The sequence below is a fragment of the Tasmannia lanceolata genome, unplaced genomic scaffold, assembly GCF_043159265.1.
Source record: "Tasmannia lanceolata isolate RefF3 unplaced genomic scaffold, GAP_Taslan_0.1 ptg000020l, whole genome shotgun sequence".
In the NCBI taxonomy this organism is placed as follows: Eukaryota; Viridiplantae; Streptophyta; class Magnoliopsida; order Canellales; family Winteraceae; genus Tasmannia; species Tasmannia lanceolata.
Genome location: NW_027518697.1, coordinates 1573739 through 1596163, shown reverse-complemented (window position 1 = coordinate 1596163; position 22425 = coordinate 1573739). Strand labels below are relative to the sequence as shown.

General features: G+C 37.7%; 1 protein-coding gene across 5 annotated transcripts in view; it reads right to left on the bottom strand.

The window, feature by feature from the left end:
- LOC143853708 (uncharacterized) overlaps positions 1-16572 on the bottom strand; it is a 34422-nt gene extending 17850 nt beyond the window's left edge. For 2 of the 5 annotated variants that reach the window (XM_077363424.1, XM_077363425.1), the window contains exons 1-11: positions 16317-16568; positions 15948-16055; positions 13969-14117; positions 13785-13866; positions 13173-13588; positions 10018-10450; positions 9685-9908; positions 7311-7506; positions 6985-7130; positions 6724-6898; positions 6464-6517 (exon numbers count right to left, since the gene is read on the bottom strand). In XM_077363424.1, coding sequence (XP_077219539.1) covers positions 6464-6517; positions 6724-6898; positions 6985-7130; positions 7311-7506; positions 9685-9908; positions 10018-10450; positions 13173-13588; positions 13785-13866; positions 13969-14117; positions 15948-16055; positions 16317-16463 — 2130 coding nt within the window. In that variant the 5' untranslated portion in view covers positions 16464-16568. Of the gene's footprint in view, positions 1-6463; positions 6518-6723; positions 6899-6984; positions 7131-7310; positions 7507-9684; positions 9909-10017; positions 10451-13172; positions 13589-13784; positions 13867-13968; positions 14118-15947; positions 16056-16316 lie in introns of all 5 variants that reach the window. The other 3 variants (XM_077363429.1, XM_077363426.1, XM_077363427.1) reach the window with 3 other exon arrangements.
- Positions 16573-22425: the final 5853 nt, after the last annotated feature.

The following is a 22425-nucleotide window of genomic DNA, read 5'->3' as shown; positions in this document are numbered from 1 at the left end:
AAATAAAATTATGATGAGATCTTAAAAAAGTAGCAAAAAACGCGTTAATATATTAATCACCAAAGAGAGACGTAGATCATACATAATCATAGCAACAACAAGAGACTTGCAACAAAACTAGAAAACGGAGTAAAATTAAGTGACTATATTATTGTAACGGTGTTAAGATCATCAATTTTCACATAACTTGAATCCAAATAATTAATATTTTGAGGAAAGTGTTGGTGAGCTTAAGCTCACCAAACTTATGGTGAGCTAGCTTGCCCAATCACATGGGTCCCATATTTTGGGGAGTGATCCAAACCATTCATTTGCAAGGCCTTATCATAGATAGGGTGTGTACCAAAAATCAGCTCCATAGGATCATCCTAACCCCTCCATTTGTGGAGGACAAAAATGGACAGACTTGTGTTTGTCCATTTTTGTCCTCCACAAATGGAGGGGTTAGGATGATCCTATGGAGCTGATTTTTGGTACACCCCCCATCTATGTAAGGGACTTTCAAATGAATGGTTTGGATCATCCTAACAAAGTGGGCCCCCATGTGATTGGGCAAGCTAGCTCACCATAAGTTTGGTGAGCTTAAGCTCACCAACAGTTTCCTCTAATATTTTATATATATATATTGTTAACTTGCCAACTTCCCCAAAAGCTTAAGCTGTTGGAGAAAGGCGTTATTTATCTTTTATACTGTAACACTCCCCCGCACGTGTGGCCCACTTGGCAAACATGTGGCACATGTGGTCCCACTTTGGGCTGACCATCACATGTGGATTTTTGCTATCCGGGAGGTTTGATCTCGAGACCTTTGGCTGTGATACCATGTTAACTTACCAACTTCCCCAAAAGCTTAAGCTGTTGGAGAAAGGCGTTATTTATCTTTTATACTTTGATCAAATAAAAACTTGTATAAAAAAAAAACAGTTTCTACCTCCTTGATAATTCAAGAGAAAAGAACAAGGCTCACTCAGACAAAGCAAAATAAAAACACAGAATTCTTCACTAAAAATGAGGTCATTGTAATCATGTCTCTCTCCATAGTCTCCCATAATCATATCTCCTATACTCTTCATCTCTAATCAATTCTCCCATAATCATGTCTCTCTCTATAGAAGAATATACAAATGGGGCCAAAATTTGCAATACCTAGTATTTCCGGTGAGCAAAGGTTGAAGACACCCTTTGGTAGGATTTATTCGTTGCAGGGGAGAGAGAGAGAGAGAGAGAGAGAGAGAGAGAGAGAGAGAGAGAGAGTAGTAAAGTGTTGCTCATTTGTCTGCAGAGTAGCGAGTTGCTGAAATGCGGACAGGGGGATGGAAAAGACCACAAAGGAAGAAAAGTAAAAGTAAATAAGCATAATTATACTTTTAAATAAAAGTATAAACGTATGTTTGGTCCCTAAAAGGGGAGCAATTTTCTAGCATGTCCATGAAGTAGCAATATTAGCATTCCCACAGTGTAAGTTCCTTCAGCATCATGATTGCATGCCACTAACCCTAGATGGATTTGCCCCACTACAAGAAGGGGGACTTGATCATGAGGTTTTACAACGCAGCAAACATGAAGGCCAGCTCGATCAAACACAAACAATGTATGCTTAGAACTCTAGATATTTGCTCGATCAAAGTAGTAGTTTATGTTATTGTTTGATAATCTCCTTCATAAATACAATGGACTAGAGACCATACAAATATATCCAACAAGTCCAACCTTTGTCTTTTGACAACAATACTACACATCCTCCTCCTGTGTCCAAATAATATTCTTCAAAGTCATCGTCATATCTTAACTCCTGAATTTCCAACCTTCTTACATCCCAATATAAGATCTTCATTTTACAATCAATTTTTTCTAACAGAAATTTTGACTGAAATCAAGAACATGCAAGCCATTAAAAATTATTGACCATATGGGCAAGGGATGTTAGCTTGCACCAATCCGATAGCATTACAAATGGTCATGACATTAAGACTGAGGGAAACACCATGCTCGAGGGTTGCTCCAATCTGCTATCTATAAATACAACAAGAGACCCTTAATATAATCTGCCAGGCTAAAACATTAGGGATCCAGCTCTCTGAAGACCTTTTTATTTCTTAGAAGTAAATCCCAGTTCTTATTAAAGAAAGACCCATACAAATTTGGCCAGTTAGAAATAGCTGAACCAAGTTTGTTACTGAAGAAACAGTAGATGTAGCCAAATGCTTGATATAGAACACCATATTTAAAATGGGAGAAAGTGCAGGCTAACTCTGTTAAGAAGAGTGATTTTTTTTTTTGGCATGCAGACCTGTAAATGGTAAATCCAAATTTTCAATACCTGGCATGCATTCCATCCCAACAGAGACAGGACTGTCCCATTCAGAATATTTCCATATCAGGACTTGTTTTGTAGCTATTCAATTGTTTTTTTTTTTTTTTTTTTTTTTTTTTTTTGTGAATTGTATGGAAAATTTATTAAAAAAGAGAAAGAGACCAAGAAAGTCTCATAAGATACAAGAAAAGAGATGGCATATTAGCCCAGAAAAGAAACAAAAAACAAGTGAAAAATAGCTAGGGGGGAGGTAGTCAAAGAACTCCATCTCCCCCCTATGAACACCCTCCCCAGCAAGTTTGTCAGCCTCTCCATTAGCTGACTGCCTTATGTGAATAAAGGATATCGAAGATGATCCAATTCTATCCTTAATTTCATGAAATAAATCCGCGAATCTCCATGGAGCCATATGGAACCTCGAAGCCACCTAATAACGTTAAGAGAGTCCCCTTCTATCTGTACCCAGTCCAAGCCTTGATTTTGAAGCAATCTGATACCATGATAAATGGCTCGAACTTCGGCCTCGTTTGAGCCTGCCACCCCAATTGGGCCACTGAATGCCCAAATCACGATCCCTTCTTTGTTTCTAAAGAGCCCTCCAATGCCTGAGGGACCCTGGTTCCCCATACTCAAGACATCAAAATTCAATTTAAGTATCCCTTAGGGAGGAGGGGAGTCCATACTTGTACAACTTTATGGGCATTGTTAGATGCCCCACATATCTCTCTTTAATCGTGCCACAAATCATACACCGAGACAAATCTAAAGGATTCTAGAGTTTTCACCAAGGAACTAGTTAAAGCAATGACCTTATTGAAAAGAAATTGGGCTCCCTTTGAATAACCTTTAAAGATTCTAGTGTTACGCTCCTTCCATCAAACCCAAATGGTGGCTAGAAAAAAACATACCAAAGGGTCTTACCTTTCCTCTTCCACGGTACCAAGACCCAACTGTCAAAACACTCCAAGAAAGTTTGACCCATGTAATCCCAAATCTACACAAGACCCTACTCCATACCTTTGACGTCAATTTACAGTGAACTAGTAAAGGGTCCACTGATTCCCCCTGCTTCTAAGCATAGAGCGCAATGGTCAATAATCATCAAATTCCTTTCTCTAAGGAAGTCAATGGACTGGATTCTTTGAAGAATCGCCGACCAACCAAAAAAAATATCCTCGTGGAGCTTGAAAGTCCCACACTTTTGCTACATTGGAGATACTGAGGCAAGGTAGAAGTTGGTGATAGAAGGATTTAATGGATAATTCCCCACCTGAGTTCCAGACCCAAATTCTTTTATCTTTCCCATCTAGCTTTGTATAACACCTTTCCAAAGTTTGTAGTAAGCTTCCCACCTCTTCCAATTCCCTATCAAAAAAGTTCCTCCTGTGAAACATTTTTTAACCATAACATCCTTATTCTCTGAAATGGCAAACAACCAAAAACCTGTCCTTCAATGGTATCCTTGAGCACCATATATCCCACCAGAATCTGACTCTATCCCCTACATATACTCTGAATTTTACTCCTTCCAAAAACTTTTCTTTGAAACACATTGCATCCCTCCAGATGGTTCTCCCTGGCTTCATGAACTTATCTTCTGTCTCCCAATGACCTTTGCAGGACCCATACTTGCTTGAAACTACTTTTGCCCACAGGTTATGGCCCTCCTCTCCATATCTCCAAAGCCACTTCCCTAAAAGCGTTTGGTTAGTTTCCTTTATATGTCGGATTCCTAGACCCCCCCCCCCCACCCCCCCGGGACCCCCGGGCGCCTTTATGGGTTTGCAAACTTCCTCCCAACTCACCAAAGGGATGCTTTTTTATCATTAGCCCCTCCCCATAAGAATCGCCTTTGAATTTTTTTCTATTCTCAAGATGATGCTCATAGGGCATTTGAAGACGGATAGCTGATAAATGGAAATATTAGCCAACACCGCCTTAATCAAAGTGAGCCTGCCACCCTTGGAGACCAAATTCCTCTTCCAAGTATCGAGCCTTTTCTCCACACTGTCAACTATAAGTTCCCAACTTTCTTTCTTTAGTTTACCTACCCCCAAAGGTAACCCAAGATAAGTCGATGGCAAGAAGTCAACCACACACCCCATTATTCCAGCCAAACCTTGGAGATTCGCATCTGTTATGTTGATGCCAAAGATTCTCGATTTATGAAACTTCGTTCTTTGACCCGTGATCATGTCATAGCATCTAATGATCGCTTTGAGATTAGCCACTTGTAGGATAGCCATGGAACTGAACAACAAGGTATCATCCGCAAATTGTAGATGAGAGAAGTTCTAACTGATCCTCCCCAACCGTGAAGTCCTTAATTAATCCTTCTTGTTTGCCTTTTTCCAACAACTTACTTAATGTTTCAGCTACAATTACAAAAAAAAAAAAAAAAAAAGGAGAAAGAGGATCGCCTTGCCTCAACCCTCTTGAAGACTTAAAGAAGCCTTTGGGAGATCCATTGATTAATACAGAGAACCAAGCAGGGGAAATGCAATTTCTCATCCATAAACTCCATTTCAACCCAAAACCCATACGCCCAAGCAAATAATCGAGACAGTGCCATCCCACCCTATCGTATGCTTTCTCCATATTCAACTTACACACGACACCCTCCTTACCCAACTTAGCATTGTAGTCAATAATCTCATTGATAATAAGAGAGCACTCCACTATCTGCCTTTCATTAATGAAAGCACACTGAGAAGAGGAAACAATTTTTGGCAGCACCCTTTTCAACCTATCCGCTAATTGTAGCTATTCAATTGCTCAAAAGAGAGATTCAGTTTAATTTTCAAAAGAGAGAGAGAGAGATTCAGTTCTCACAACATATTAAAGTATTTAACAGCAGACGAACTACAATCATCCTGATGCAGATTGTAGGCCAAATAAGTGGCATATTTGCCCATTAGGACTTTTAGGGATTTATTTCCGTATTATTTAGTTTCTAGTATTTTTATTTCCATGTTTTAGTTTTAGGGATTTTATTTTCCATGGAATTTTATTTCCATCCCATTGCTTATATATAGGCCTCTTGTATTAGGGATTTTGTACTTTGATGATTATTGAATAAAGATTGATTGGCTTCTCCCCTCTACGGGTTTCTTCTCCTTCCTCTATTCCTCTTTAATAGTGGTCACGTAGCTTACTATGCAGCTTCCCTTTTCATAATAATCTATAAAAAGAGGCTATTTTAGGCACACAGTAACTTTAGGCAAAAAGTTACAAAAGGTAACCTTTCTATTTATTAAAGAAAACTTCCCGACTCTCCTTCCTTGCTACGGAAATATCCTATGGTAATGTAACCAACGAGAGAAACTTACCTTTTCATATTTGCCCATTAGGACTTTTATGCTCTATTTGGTTGCTTGTTTTGGGGGGATTGTAGGAGTTTCAAATGCATGAGATCTCCCAGAGATCTCCCCAAAGCATGTTTGGTTGTCATTTACACCTTTGACCACTAGACAACTTCTAGACATCATTATTGGTTTTTATCCTCCGTGGCGAAGATGTTCCCCCCCATAATCTTCTCCCCTTTTTTCACCAAAATGGAAAAATTTGTTGGGGGAATTAGGAGAAATTCTTGTCTTATTCTTTTTCTCTTTTTCTCTCTTTCTCTCTTTCTCTCTCTGACTTTTCTCTCTCTTCCACCTATATTTTGATAATGACACCCTACATCTTCCGCTAATTTCCTCGCGCAACCAAACACTACTCGCAAATCTCCCTCCTAATATCCTCCCCATCTTCCATTCTCTTCCATTCTTGTCTAATTCTCTTTGACTTATTTTTCTCCTATTCTCCCAGCCATCTACAAGCAACCAAACAGAGCATTAGGGATTTATTTCCGTATTATTTAGTTTCTAGTATTTTATTTCCATGTTTTAGTTTTAGGGATTTAATTTTCTAATGGGCAAATATGCCACTTATTTGGCCTACAATCTGCATCACATCATAGTAGGTAACTTCAAAAATTAAAAGTTCTGTAAGTTTCTAAACAAGAACTTAAGTATGGCAGATAAGAAAACAAAAGAATATGAATGAAGAAACTACTAAAACATACTACCTTTACCTTATGTGGGATCATCAGGAAATGAACAGTACCTAAGTAATAAATTTCAGTGTTCCCATGGATAAAATAAATACCTGCAAGAAGTCCTCCTGCTTAAACGGGTCAATTCCAGGAGATGGATACCAAACCTGTAATGGTAAGCTTCCAATAAAAAATTATATCAGACACGTAAAACATACCGAGTGATGAAAATTTAGTAAGTTACAGTCAATATAATAACAGTAACACAACAACCCCCCCCCCCCCCCCCCCCCCCCCCCCCACACACACACACACACACACAAAAAAAGGGTAAAAAAACAATAATAGGAAAGGTCATCATACAGTCTCTTACCTGCATTCCTCGATGACCATAATCTAACCAAGAAACTTCCTCAATAAGATTTGCCTTCTCCTCTGATTGTCCACAAGTAACCCAAAACAATTCAACTGAGTCTGTGAGTTCTCGCTCACGCCCATCATCCAAATCAAGTAATGAAAGCTCGCCATTGGTCCGCAATATTAAACATCTGATATCATATCATATCATGCCTATTTAGTTGCCCATTTTTTAGCTGAAATTCGCATCATAATTGAGAAGTATGACCATAAATACCTAGCAGGTTGTCTGAATAATGAATTGGAAGAAGTGAAATGGTTCATCTTTGAGCCAAGTTCTCTTGGCAGTGGATCAGGGATGAAACGCATTGCTGTAGGATGGCTCTTTGCGCTCATTATTGAAATCTCTCGTACTGTAGAAAGCTGTTTGTCATTTTATTACTAACAAATGTATAGAAAACTATAGATGATGTTACAGCTAGAATACTCCCTTTCGAAGCATAAGTTAAAATATTAGCAGTTGGGAACTTCGGTGATAAAAATAATAATTAATCACTCCCAGTAAAATCACAAAATTATGCAGCAATGAATAACTCCTCGCACCTGTAAAACCGGAGTACTAGAAGGTGACAATTCACCCAAGATTTTTACATGGAAAATATGAACATCGAATGGACGATATGTAACAAGTATATAATCTTGAAATACGTCCATGACAATTGGCTTCCCAAGCAATGATTTCCGACAAAGTAAAGAGCTCTGATCAAGATGATATCTGGGATAGAAAAGCAATTCATACCTGCAAGGCATCAACGAATTTCATTGTCAAGGCTGTAATAATTGAATCATAAAATACCTAAAATTACAAAGAAAGTATAAATACCAAAAGGTTTTATTATAAGCTAACGTAAGACACTTTTAATAACAAATGTGTGACACGAAGATAGTTAACCCTAGAAAAAACCAGATAGTAAGTATGCAACATAAGAAAAACCTAGATTTTCCTCCATCCCAAAAGGAAGTGACTCGTGCCAAGTTGGAGTAAAAAGTGGTGGGGGCAGACTGAAAACAATTTGCGTAGAAACAGTGAGGAAAGACTAGAGGGCTAGGAACATAACAGGATTAGACTTAGTCAATTTGAGCCGGGTAGATCCTTTCACTTTCTTCATGAAAATTTTCTAAAGGATTCATTAGCCGGTCCAACTAGTTTGGGACAAAGGCTTAGTTGAGTTGTGTTGTGTGTGTGTGTGTGCGCGCGCGCACACGTGTGTGTGTAAATACATAAAGCCGGTGATCCGATCAAAAGCCTAGAGTATGAGTATTTGATAAGTCTACTCGAACAAGGGTACATGCCTCAAATGCTCCAAATCAATATCCCATTTGATATTCCTTTCTCTCTCTTTTTCAGAATTCAGAAAAGATTTTGTTCACAATACCCATGCCAGTTTCTTTTATTCTCATATTGTATGCCACACATTAGTTCTTTTTACCTCTTCATTAAAGAAGAAACACACTCGAGGAATTGGGTTTTTATGAATGTGGCCTCATAATGGTATTGACTATGATATGTTCCTATGTTCCTATGTTCCTATGTTCCATGTTCCACTAGTAACTTCATTTTCAGAAGAAAAAAATGTTCCGCTGGTAACTTTGATCAGAGAGAATATAACTAAGTCAACCTTACCAGTTGTGCTGCAACCTCGTGTGGTTAAGGCAGACACATTATGTCTAAAAAAAACTGAATCAAAAACTAATGAAACATATTCATGTATTTTTCTTTTTATTTAGATCGTAGCATGGTATGCAATGTTTTATTTTATTTTTTATAAGTAATATTGTAGGACTACTAGTTGTGCTTATTTCTATCAAAATTTTAAAAAATTTGAAATTGGCAAAGCCAACAATTTTGCTAATTTAGACTTAGAAATGTATACTCAATTCCACAATTTCACATAGCACACCAACCATGTGAGAGTCAATGTTAATAACTAAATTTGCATGGAAAATGCTGATAATTAAAGCTTGATTTATCAATATCTCAACTAGTGAATCATCAGCAATTTAGGATATGAAGCTCTTGAACTGTATAAAGGCTATCATCGTAAGGAAAACCTGGCTTGGCTAAAAAGTCTCAAAAGCATCCACTTCCTTATAAGATGATTTCCCTAGTTGTATGACCAAATACAAGTCTCACAATTTCCAAGAACTTTAACTAATAAAATAGAAAGTGCTCTAGATGAAAATTTCACTCTAGCCTCACAAGTAACATCAACGACTTAATGCAGCACCAAAGTACGAATTCTTTTGGATACAAGTAATATAAAGCAATGCAAATAAAATATATAGACATACATATATAGACAAACCATTCAAATATATATATATATATATATATATAGAGGAAAATGATTGTGAACTTGAAGCTCATATAGCTTATATGAGCTTGAGGGCCCACATTGTTAGGATGATCCAAAGCATTCATTTGAAAGGCCCTTACATAGATAGGGTGTGTACAAAAAATCAGCTCCATAGGATCATCCTAACCCATCCAAAAATGGAGGGCAAAATGGACAGACACCGTTTGCCACAAATCTGCCCATTTTTGCCCTCCACTTTTGGAGGGGTTAGGATGATCCAATGGAGCTGATTTTTGGTACACACCTTATCTATGATGGGGCCTTGCAAATGAATGGCTTGGATCACCACAAAAAATGTGGGACCCATGTGTTTGGGCCCTCAAGCTCATATAAGCTATATGAGCTTCAAGCTCACAATCATTTTCCTCATATATATATATATATATATATATATATATATATATATATATATATATATAGAGAGAGAGAGAGAGAGAGAGACATAGAATCCATATCTCTAGTAGGTTTACTACAGTTACACAGAGGCTGCACCAGTTACCAAGACGGTCAGGACAAGATGCACAACATGTAATAAAACGTACGGATGGATGAGGACATACGTGTTAGAAGAATCGACGTAGTTGCAAATAACAACAATTTTCCCCAACCACAACAAGCCTTTGCACTCAATTTGTTGTTCCTGGGTAATATCTCCAAAGAGACGCCATTTTTTGTAACGTATATCGTACAAGATCATCCCGTGGAGACCTGCAACTGCTAAGTACATACCATCTTTACTAGCCACTACATGTAAAAGTGGCCAGTTCTGGGAAATATAAGATACCTGGACAAAAAAACAACAACAACAATATCAAGAGAGAGAACAACCCACTGAATGGATGGTGTAGAAAGAAAGAGATTCAACCAACAAGCGTACAGCTCAAACCCTTAACTGGAAGCTTAAGATGTAATAATTTAAGCTCATCAGTATCCTCAGACTGCACTACTAGTACGCGATCTTCACCATATATCACTTGACGAACATAAGTCGTGCCCGAAATTCCTCTATTAAGACAGCATTTTCCAAAAGAAAAGGCAAGAATCCTCTCTGAAGATCTTTCCTCGACAGCATAAAGCCTATATCCATATTCATCCCACTGCGCCAATGAAGTGCCGCCCATTAAGGGTTCATATTTAACATCCTGGGTAGGTTTCCCCATTGGAGAGGAGACAGAACTTAATCCAATTTGGCGAATTGTACACATTAAACGACACCCGGATACAGACCAAACTGTAAGTCCTCTAAGCTTCCACCCAACAGCAAAAGCAGTATTATCAGGTGTCCAGGCTATACAACTTACAGAACCAGTATCCTCCATGGAGTACCTGCATAGATGTCATCCACAAATACGGTGAAATCTTCTTAACATAAACTCAGAACATCAATAACTGTTAGTATCGAAGGCTTGACATGATTGAAACATACTTGAGTTAATAAAAAAGGATTGGCTAAGCTTAGTTGCAATTATTGCAGTGACTGGGAAAATGCTATCCTGATTACATTATTGTTATCTATGAAAAAAACTAATAATAACACCACAATAATAAATTTCCAGAATTAAATGATGAGTAAACCAGAAATTATGAGTGTCATATAACCATAGTTACAAGGGTGGGAAACGAATTCAGGAAATGAATTTGGGAAACGAAACGTGAAACGGAAACGGGAAACGCATGAAAAAAAAAATATAGGGGAAACGAGAAACGAGAAACAATAGAAAATCGTACGAGAAACGTCTTAGGAAATGATGCGTTTATCACGCATTTACACATTATTTACATAAGTTTTCCATATGTTTCCATTGTATTTCAGAAACATTTCTCCAATTTTGTATCATATTTTGGAAACGTTTCCGAAACGTGTTTCCCTCATTTTAGGGGAAACGAGTTTCCCGACCTCGAGAAACGCGTTTAATGGGAAACAGGTTTCCCACCCGCCCAAGGAGTTTCCGGCAACTATGCATATAACACATATTCTGTCCAAACGAAAAGGATAGATAACGGCACAGTCCTAAATCTAACATGTCGAAGATTGTTCATAAAAAAACACCTGGAAGCTGTAAAGAAGTTATATAACTGATACAAAGCATCAATAATTATAAAAATCCTAGTACTTGGCGGATTTTTCTCTGTCTCCAGAGCCACAAGTAAACATTTACTAGCTTGCACTTGAATCCTTGAGAACTGCGGAATATCGTTTAACCAGAGAAGAAGAAAAAAGCGAAATCAAGAACTATGTTATTTCCACCAAAGAACGTACGGATAATATAAAGTCAATATTATGCTAAGTTCACTGTTAATTGTCTATTATTGAGTCCGTTTGTCTGATATCAGTTACTAACAAAAAAAAGTCAATATTTAAGCACAATGAAGCCATCATAACCTCCTGAAATATGTCTTTAATAGTGGCCTAGCCTCATGTTCCTGTTAAGCGCATCTCTTATCCATGTTCAGAGGAACTTACTAGACAAGTCGCTAAAGAAGGGGTTTAGAGCATAGTTATTAGGTATGTTGTAGGACCTAGTCCATGGTACAAGTTGGTGGTGTGCCACATATCGAAATAACAAGGAATGTGTTGATAACACCAATTCTGTATCCTGAGGGGGTTTTAAGGAATGATCTTGGGGAAGTAGTTTGGGCCTTCGCAGCCCCCATTGGGTAGGCATATGCGTCAGAGGCGGAGGTTCGCGCAGCTCATCAGGGACTAAAATTATTAGCTGAGAATAAAGCAGATAATGTGATAGTAGAAGGGGACTCTTTGAATGTTATTAGGTGGTTAAATGGGTCACAAAATCACCCATGGAGATTTGATAGATTCTTTGATGAAATGTTCGATTGGATGAAGCCATTATCTATTCAATTTAAGCATGTTCACCATTCAACTAATGAAGTGGCCGATAGGCTTGCTAGAGATGGAGTTTCCAAAGAGGCTTTGGCATTGTTCAATTCTCTTCCTCCGTGATGTTTCCTAGCTAATCTTTGTATTTTTTTTTATTTTCTTGCTTCCTTATCTATGTACCTTGACCATCTCGATCTTCTTTTTGCAATACAATTGGCGATCATTCAAAAAAAAACACTGATTTTATATCATATATTATCGGTAAATGTGCCATACATATCAACCATGAATGTATCTACAAAAAGACAGTAAAGATGCAGGTATTCAGACCATTTACCTAAAATAAGCAAAAACAGCAACTACAACACAGAAGTCAGTAACACACCCTAGGGAACATACAATACAATATTCAAAATCTAGAAGCAAAGTTGTTGAAAACAATAGACATTTCAAAAGAATTGCAAAGCTTAGAACTGAAGCAGTGATGATTAGTCTTAGTTCAACAAGAGCTGAATTAAGAGGACAACCATCTCCCGAGACAAAAACAGAGACTAGCTACGGAGATGGTCTCCGCCCTAAATGTAAAGACTACAGATGAAGAGTCTCCACAGCGTTCTCCTCCTCATTCAACAAATTTAGACATATGTCTTGTCAATCCAAGATCCTTTCTTTAATTTCATGACATGGAAATTTTGCTTAGAATGAGGGTGGAGTTTTTATTTAAAACAACTGAAGCTTGTTTATAAAAAAAAAAAAAAAAAGGGTTATTTTATTATAAGGATGCTTTTTTGTTTAAAAATTCGCTTGCAAATTCAGTTTTATGCTGCATAAACCTGGCTTTCTCATTGATTAGACATGGTACGTGAAAACAAGCAGTTCAATACCAATGACATCTGTTCACCCTCAGACTCAATCAACCAAAGTTCGCTAAGTCAGCGAACCAGGTAAGATTTGCCTGGTTCCCTCAAAGAGAACCAATATGTCAGAGTATCACGAACCAGTATGCAAGTACTACCTACTTCGCTAAAGTAAATAATACTTTAGCCAAGTAATACTTTAGCCAAGTATTACCTACTTGGCTAAAGTAAATAATCTTTTAGAGCTTACCAATAATATATTAAGATTTGCATATGATACTCCACAACAACAGCGTCTAAGAAAGTCATGGCAGAAATTAGAAGTAAATTACTAACTATTTGCAAGACATACCCCCAGTCATAGAGAGATATAGTGCGGAGAAGAGATGCACTCTCTACCAAGTCATATAATTCGACAACTCCTTTTCTACAACCAATTGCAAGGATTTGTTGCTCTGAAGCTACCGAGGCACACACAGCATCACTGGAATTCAACCATCTTTCAGCTTTAATAGAATCAGTTTGCTTTAAACCTTTCTTACTTATCGAACATAATGCAACTTGTCCATCACAATACAAAACAACAAGCAATCTCAATGGAATTGACAATTCTAGCTGGATAACAGCTACACCGCTGGCACAACTGTGATTGGAGGATGTAGAGCCTCCTCTTAAAGCCCCTTCAGAAACAGAAGACCCGTCGTTGTCCAAAGAATGCACTTCATTGGTGCCCTGAGGGTGACCATGAAGCTCAATGATACCATAGAACTGGATCAGAAAATGATACCATATAACTGGATCAGAAAATGCAGAAACAAGAAAATAAAAAGCAATATGCATGTTAAAAAGTTGCCAGAAGGTAAATACTGTACAACAACAATGCTGATGTACAACGAATGACCCCAAGAAGAAATCAGACAAAATGCTAGTGCCAATTAAATCCATATGAAAAATCCATGTGTACCTCTCCCTTCCAGGACACACTATGTAAAACACCATCTGAAAGTCCCAGGAGTATATATTTGTTGTCACATACGAAATTGCTACTGGAAGACAAATTGAAAGAAAAAACATAAAAATAATAATAATAATTCCCAGATGAGACAGCTTATGTCAATCAAGCACCAAAGGTCAGAAAGAGTTCATACGTTACAAAGTGGGTATCTGAAAAGGGTGCCTTCTCACTGAGAACTAGAGAGATATTTGCAAGAAACAGCCCAGGAGATTGTTTCCCTCCAACTAGTAGTTTTCTTTCAGTAATTTGGACCTTAAAAATGTTGAAAATAAAAGAAGAAGTCTGCACAAAAGTAAAAAAAGGCATAAGTAAAAACACCTGATGAATATGAGAACAATGTATAGGGCATTAGAAACAATGTACATATCCATGATGTGAAGGGTGGTAAAAAAAAATAACAAAAGAAATAAGGGTAGAGATGAAACGTAAAAATATCAGCAAATATGTTATAGAGATGAAACGTGAAGATGTGAAGGGTGGTAAAAAAGTAAATCTCAAAAACAATAATAAGGAAGATATTGCTGAAAATTCAATAAAAAAATAGAGAAAAGCGTTCCTGCGCTGCAGCGCAGGGAGATTATCTGCGCTTTAGTGGGTTATAAAGCCTCCCATTGGTTCGTACAGCGGGTCCCCCTTTGAAACGTATAGCGGGTCCACAAGAAAGGAACCAATGGGAGGCTTTATAACCCACTAAAGCGCAGATAAGCTCCCTGCGCTGCAGCGCATGATTAACAAATGCAAACTTTTTTGTAACCTTTATCTGTGTCTCAGTGTTCTGTGTTGAGGTTTCTTTTTTTCCTTCATCTGTCATTTGGAATAAGTGAACAAGCATTTTATTTACAGAAAAAATAGGCAGAGGTATGTTTATTGGTAAGGATGGAAAATCGAATTATATGAATCAGGATAAACAGCGAAGAGTGACTTTGGGAAGAAGCAAAAGGCCGAGCAGCGACTAGCGCGGAAGAACACAGTAATAACCTAAAAAGTAAAACCGGACCTCTCGAAAGCATTAAAGGATAAGCATCTAAACGAAGAACTATTATACACTTCCATGTGACTTTGGGAACTTTGACTCAATCATCATCGACATGTGTCAAAGTCGGATGACATTCTGTAAGGTACTGAGTTCCTCTGCATTTTGTTTTGACCATGGGTGAAATATACACATGTAAGCCCAAACTAACACATGTCCGATGACATTTGAAACTATTATTACTAATGTCTGCATGGTAAATCAAGCAAAGCATAACCAAGAAGCCAACGTTAGACGATCACTAACAAGCTAGAATAATAGATATCTATTCACCAATTTGTATTAGTGTTAGTGGCATTTCAATAATTAGTATTGTGATGTTTTCATCAATGGGATTATTGTAACTACTTAACTTTGAGTTGGAGGTGACACTTTTCTCCGAAACACATTTCCTTTCTCTTCTCGTCTTCTTATTTTCCCCTTCTTTATTTGAACATAACTTAAGGAACTCAATTTCTAAAAACAATCAAGCAATCTCCAGGGGAGCACTTGAACATAGACCATGCTTATTTCACTTCGGCATCAATAGCTAATTGTCGCGACAAGAACCTGCATAGGCAAACATTACTCTTCCATTGGGTCTAAGATGTTTCCCTATAACCAACTGCTCTGATGGTGGCAGAAGCGTCACCCAATACTTTACTGCTACCATCGAAATTGAGCTTAGGACAACAATTTGGGGGTGCCTCCCAAATATCTTGAGGTTTAGAAGGAGAAATATCAGATAACAGGCATCATCACAATAAATCATTCATAGTTCAACAGAAAATAAGACGTGAGGCAATAGCTCTAATACCATGTGAAACAACCAATGACTCCAAAAGCTTAAGCTGTTAGAGCTGGTGTTATTTAATCAATTATACTTCAACAGATAATAAGACGTGTGCAGACCAAATGCAAGCAATCAAGAATTAACTCAACATAAGAGCAATGCATAACCAATTCCAATACTCAAAAAATCAACATAAGAGATTTCCAATACTAAAAAAAAAATCAACATGAGAGCAATGCATAACCAATTCCAATACTAACAAAAAAAAATCACATAAGAGCAATGCATAACCAATTCCAATACTCACAATAACCGCAATCGTTTTCGTATCGGGGCTCCAAATCGCCTGCACATTCTCCCCTTCCCTCTGAACCGAATCCGAATCTCGCATATACTTCCCTAATCTCACCTTATGCTGATTTCAAATCCAAACAAATGAATCAACCCCCAGTTTAAATTACAGGAATTTTCTGGAAAAGTTTTGAAAAGGAAAAAAAAAAATCTAAAATTTTCTATTTTTTAATATCCAAAAAAATAATAATAATAATAATTTGAACCAGCCCTATACAATTCTTACATACGAGAGACCATCAATTCAAGATAATATCCTTCTAAATTAAACATAATCATATCATTTCCATCTAAAATTTAAACATAAAAGGGAAATAGAGAGTACTTGAGAGGAGCTCCAAAGCTCGAGATGAGTGGGGGCTACAACGAGTAAGAGACGATTGATGACTTTGAGATATACAATCTGCTCTGAAGCAGGGCAAAGACCGGGCTCTAATGGGATTATCTGTGGCCATCCATAGGCCATATACATCTTTGATTTGGGGAAGAAAGAAAAAAACAGATCTGAGAAAATGGAATTTGGTTGGGGTTTGGGTTTTGATGGGAGATTATATTTGGTTTACTTCTTTTTACGGAATGGTCTTGGGCCCCGTTTGGATTGCAACAAAAACATTTCTCACGGAAAGTTTTTTCTCCATAACTCATTAACTTGTCGGCCCTGTTTGGATAGCAAGAAAAACATCTATTGTGGAAAGTTTTTTCCTATGATTTTTTTTTATTTACACAATTTTTAGCAAAATGATAATTTAAGGGATATCATTAGAAAGTAGAAGGTCTCTGTTAATAAATCTTGAACTGAGTCGGTTCAGGTCACTTTTTTTCATCTGTAATCAAACAACGGAAAAGCATAAAAATTTGGAAAATTTTTATTTCCCAATCTTTTCCAAAAAAATTCCACCGATCCAAACAGGACCGAGCGAAATGATGTGATGAGAAATTATACGGTGAACGGCCTTGCATGCACGTCCAGCCCAAAAATACATTGGGCCCGCATCACATTATTTGGACGATCCAAACTATTCATTTGTTGGGCCCACACATAGATAGGGGGTGTCTAGAAAATAATCTTCATAATCTTAACCCTCCGATTTCTGAGGGTTTAAAATGGACAGCACAGTATAGAAACCTCCACAGATCGGAGGGTTAAGATCATCCTATAGATAACATTTACTGGGCACCTCCTATCTATGTAGCGTCCCGCAAATAAATGGTTTGGATCACCCAAACAATGATTAAGGTCGCAACTTGGGTTAGGTTTTACCCATCTCGAAAATAACATGGGTCTGGTTTAGAAATAATAGGTCTTTGTGTGCACATGAGACATGTGTCCTAATCTTTTTTATTTATTTTTTTAAACTTCTACTGGATTGATTAAAGAAACACCGAGATAGTCATAGAGAAGAGGAAAAATGGAAAAATACAAATACAAAACGAAAGGCAAAAAACTCTAATTCAAGCGGGCAGAAAATCAAAAAGCTCCAATTCTTCCTTCTCAACCCTTCTCTAGCAAGCCAATCAGCCACTCCATTACAAGAGTAACACATATGCTAGAAGGTCAAAACATATTTAATATGTTTAAAACGCGTTTTAAATGTTTTCCTTTAAAAAACGGAGATTTTTGTTGTAAAAAGTTTTAAACAAAGTATTAAACCGTTAGCCTACAAAACACATTTTTTAAATAAAAACACCAATTAAACCAAAGATTTGCAAAAAAAAAAAAAAATGAAAAAATAAATATACACCCCCTCAACTTTCTGACATTTTCAACTATAACCGACTTTTAAAAGTCACCAACTACACCCCTGGCTTTTCAATTTGTATAAGGTAGACCTCCTCAGTTGACGGTAAGATGTTCCTATGGAGTTAATTTTTTGGTCACACCCTATCTGTGTCAAGGCCTATCAAATGAAATCTTTGGATCATCCAAACAATGTGGACCCACTTTATTTTTTGGAGTGTTTGGATCCGGGTATAGGGTTTGGAGGGGCTATGGGGTCTTCATTAGCATTGATAGTGTTTCAAAAGAAGGGGTTTACTTATATAAATTGAAACCTCTCAAGGGGTGTAGTTGGTGACTTTTAAAAGTTAGGGTTAGAGTAGAAAATCTCAGAAAGTTGAGGGGGTGTAACTGTATTTTTCCCAAAAATAAAACACCATTTAAGACAAAGTTTGATGGTTGTTACAGTGAAAACACAGCCCAGCCACTATGGGGGCCAGGTATCTTTAGGGACCACGGAAGGTACAGTTATCATGAAGTGTTATTCCTGGCCTTGTGAAGAAAAAGATTCAAACGAGGCTAAAGCAAGAGTAAGAGTACTGTTGATGGGTCTTCACAAGATTTTGTGCAGTGCCCGAGCGTGAAGTCTCGTGCAAGTGGTTCCACTCTTGATATTTGATCCAACAGCAGCCCACTTTTTAAGAGTCTGTTGTTGGATCAAATATCAAGGGTGGTACTTCTAAGGACCTTCTATAGTGGTGGTCTCATAGGCAAAAAGTACATGGCTCATGGAAGCTTGCAACGGCTATCTCTAAAATATCAAATCTGTTTACCCTCATCAATCTCCATATTATTCACCAATGGAGGTCCGCTAATTCGAAAGTGGATCAACTGTATTAAAGAATAAAAGATTAAATAAAGCCATCTACAACAGCTTAAGTTATTGCTTGATAAAAATCCACATGTAATAACCAGCCCAAAAGAGAGACCACATGTGTCACGTGTAGGCCGTGTAGGCCAACCCTACAAAGTCACATCGCTTTTGGAATCCTTTCAAGGGAATATAATTTCTTGGTGAGATGCAAATGCATTCCAGGTATGAGTATTCTTTAAGTTGTGACCATGCTTGCACGAGACGATGGCATCTACATGAGGGAATATCAACCTCCTTCAAACGTTGGAGCTTTATGTTATAAGAAAATATATAGTGTAAATAAAACAGAGCAGAAAACAGAGACTTGAAACTAGCTTTTCTTGCTTAATCAATCGAGTGAAATGGATTACAAATAAATAGACTAGCAACAACTTTAACAAATATAAAATATCTAAAACTACTTCACTAAAGTCTTGGTCTTCCTCCTTTTATTGAAGATAGCAAAAGATTTCATATGATAGCAACAACTTTAACAATCATAACAAACATATACTACTTCACTAAAGTCTTGGTCTTCCTCCGTTTATTCTGACTAAAGATAGCAAAAGATTTCTCATGCAACAGAATCTGAAGGCTCAGTCAACATTCCTTATTTCTTTAGTGAGAAGTTGGTGATGATCTTCAACACTTCCCCTCAGCACCAACTCTCTTTCTATGACACCAAACTTCTTCCTGAATTTCACAAATTTCTTCAAACACAAACCTTTTGTTAATATGTCAGCTATTTGCTCATCTGTATGAACTGATATGAGGGAAATTTCTCCACGAAGAACCTTTTCTCTTATGAAGTGATAATGTATTTCTACATGCTTTGTTCTAGCATGAAACACGGGATTCTCAGCTAGTTTAATTGCACTTTCATTATCACAATAAATACTAACCACACAACAAGTGATTTGATTCAAATCTTTCATCAATTGAACTAGCCATACGCTTTCCTGCGCTGCCATTGCTGCTGCTCGATATTCTGCTTCAGTTGTAGATAGCGATACAGTGGGCTGCCTCTTACTGCACCATGAAATAGCACCGGAACCTAGGCTGAAAATATAACCTGTTGTAGACCTTCGAGTTGAAAGATCTCCAGCGTAATCCGCATCGCAGAACCCAACAATTTCACATTTCTTCCCTGCTTCATAAAGTATACCAAAATTCAATGTTCCTTGAATATACCTTAGAATTCTACGAATTGCATCGAGATGTGGCTTCCTTGGTTTTTGCATGAAACGACTTACAACCCCAACTCCTTGGGCTATGTCAGGCCTAGTTAGAGTTAAATAGATTAAACTCCCTACTAGTTGCCTGTACATGATTGGATCATCTAGTTCCTCTCCATCATCTACCTGAAGCTTTGCATTAATTTCAACTGGGGTTGTAATGGTGTTGCAGCTTGTCATTCCAAATCGATCAAGTAACCTTCTTGCATAACTTTGCTGACCGAGAAATATCCCATGCTTGCTCTGATCCACTTCAAGTCCTAGAAAGTGTTTGAGCTCTCCTAATTCTTTCATTTGAAACCGAATTCCAAGATTTTTTCTGATTCTAGTAATTTCTGCAACATCATTCCCTGTAACTATCAAGTCATCGACATAAACTGAAATGATTGAAGTATTTCCATCAGTGATTCTTACAAATAAACTAGAATCAGATGAGGCTAGTGAATACTCATTTGCTTGCAGAAATTCAGCAATCTTACCATACCAGGCTCGTGGAGCCTGTTTTAAGCCATATAAAGCTTTTCTGAGTTTGCAGACATAGCGTGGGTCTTCTTCAAACCCCTTTGGCTGTTCCATAAGAATTTCTCTATCCAACTCGCCATGTAAAAATGCGTTCTTAACATCCAACTGCCACAATTTCCATGACTGACTTGCAGCTAGAGCGATAAGGACTCGAACAGTAGTAATTTTTGCCACAGGACTGAAAGTTTCATCATAGTCATGACCAAACTGTTGAGAGAAACCTCGAGCCACTAGCCGAGCTTTAAATCTTTCTATTGATCCATCTGTTCTAGTCTTGATTTTGTATACCCATTTGCATGAAATGGGTGTTGCTCCTGTTGGTCGAGGCACAAGATCCCAGGTTTCATTTTCTTTGAGAGCCTGGATTTCTTCAGCCATGGCTTTCTCCCATTCTAATTTTCCTTGAGCTTCTTCGAATGAAATTGGTTCATTGATGTGAACTTCATCATCTATTGTGACTGTCCATGCTGCAGTTAAGGCTGAATTTGCATACCTTGGATTCGGCTTTGGAGTTCGAGATGATCTTCTAGGTTCTGTATTGTCCTCTTCAATTTCTGGTTCGTTCCATTGAGATGGTCTCAACTCTTCTGCTGTTCTGGTTTGATGCACAGCTGTTTGCCATGGGCTAGATGATGTGGTTGCTCGATTGTGTATCTCCTTTTGACAAGATTCAATTGGTTCTTTGTCTATTTGTTCGAGCATAGCATCCGATCCCATCTTTTCAAGTAGCTCTACCTCGAACTCTCTGCTGTCTGGAAGGGTTGCATGCTCTAGTGACCACCACGAAGATGCCTCATCAAAAACAACATTTCTCGAGACATGAGCACGTCCAGTGGATGGATCTACACACCTCCAACCTTTCCTTTCTGAATCGTAACCGGTAAAAATGCATCTAACAGCCTTCTTTTCAAATTTGCTGCGTAAATGATCAGGTACAAATACATAACAAACTGAACCAAAAACACGTAAATGACTTACATTGGGCTTAACACCAGATAATTTTTCAACAGGTGAAATGAAATTGAGCTTTGGTTGAGGAAGACGATTAATAACATATGCAGCGGTCTTCATACATTCAGCCCAAAACCTGGTTGGGACATTTTTTGCATGCATCATGCTTCTACATGCTTCAGCCAAATGTCTGTTTTTCCTTTCTGCTACCCCATTTTGCTGGGGTGTATTGGGGCAAGTAAGTTGTCTGCGTATCCCATGCTCTTTCAGATAGGATGAAAACTCATTTGATGAGAATTCACCTCCATTATCAGATCTTAAACATTTGATTTTATAGCCAAGATCATTTTCTACTTGTTTGTGAAACTCCACAAACATTTTGAATACTTCAAGTTTTTCTTTCAAAAAATATATCCAAACATATCTTGAAAAATCATCTATAAATGTTAATAGATAACTTTTACCTCCAATAGATGGAATTTTCACTTTGCCGAGGACGTCAGAATGCACTAGCTCAAGCGGCTGTTTTGCTTGGAACCCAGATTCGGTGTATGGTAGCTGATGTGCCTTCCCATATTGACATCCAGAACATACAATGTCAGGTCTAACTTCAAGGTCGGGAAGCCCTCTTACCAATTGCTTTTTCATCATGACTTTCAGCTTCATATATCCAACGTGTGCAAGACGAGAGTGCCATAAATCAACAGTCTCATTTTTTCGAGTTCTATCAACATATGCATCTTGGGCTGTCATAACATAAATTGATTCTACCCTCTTTCCTTCCATGCAAGGCGTCCCAAAAATCTGCAATTCTTTGTAGATTTTTACATCATTTGGACCAAAGATGACAAAATTACCTGAGTTAGTAATTTGAGATACTGACATCAGGTTCTTCTTCATGTTGGGAACGTGATAAACATCTTTGAGCAGGATATGCTTATTGCTGGATCTTGGAATGCAAGCGGCATCTCCTACATGAGCAATTGGCAATTTTGCATTATTTGATGTCACTACCATCTTCTTTCCAGTGTACTCTGTCTTTGTGAGGAATTTTTGCCCATCTCCTGTCATATGGTTTGAACAGCCTGAATCAATG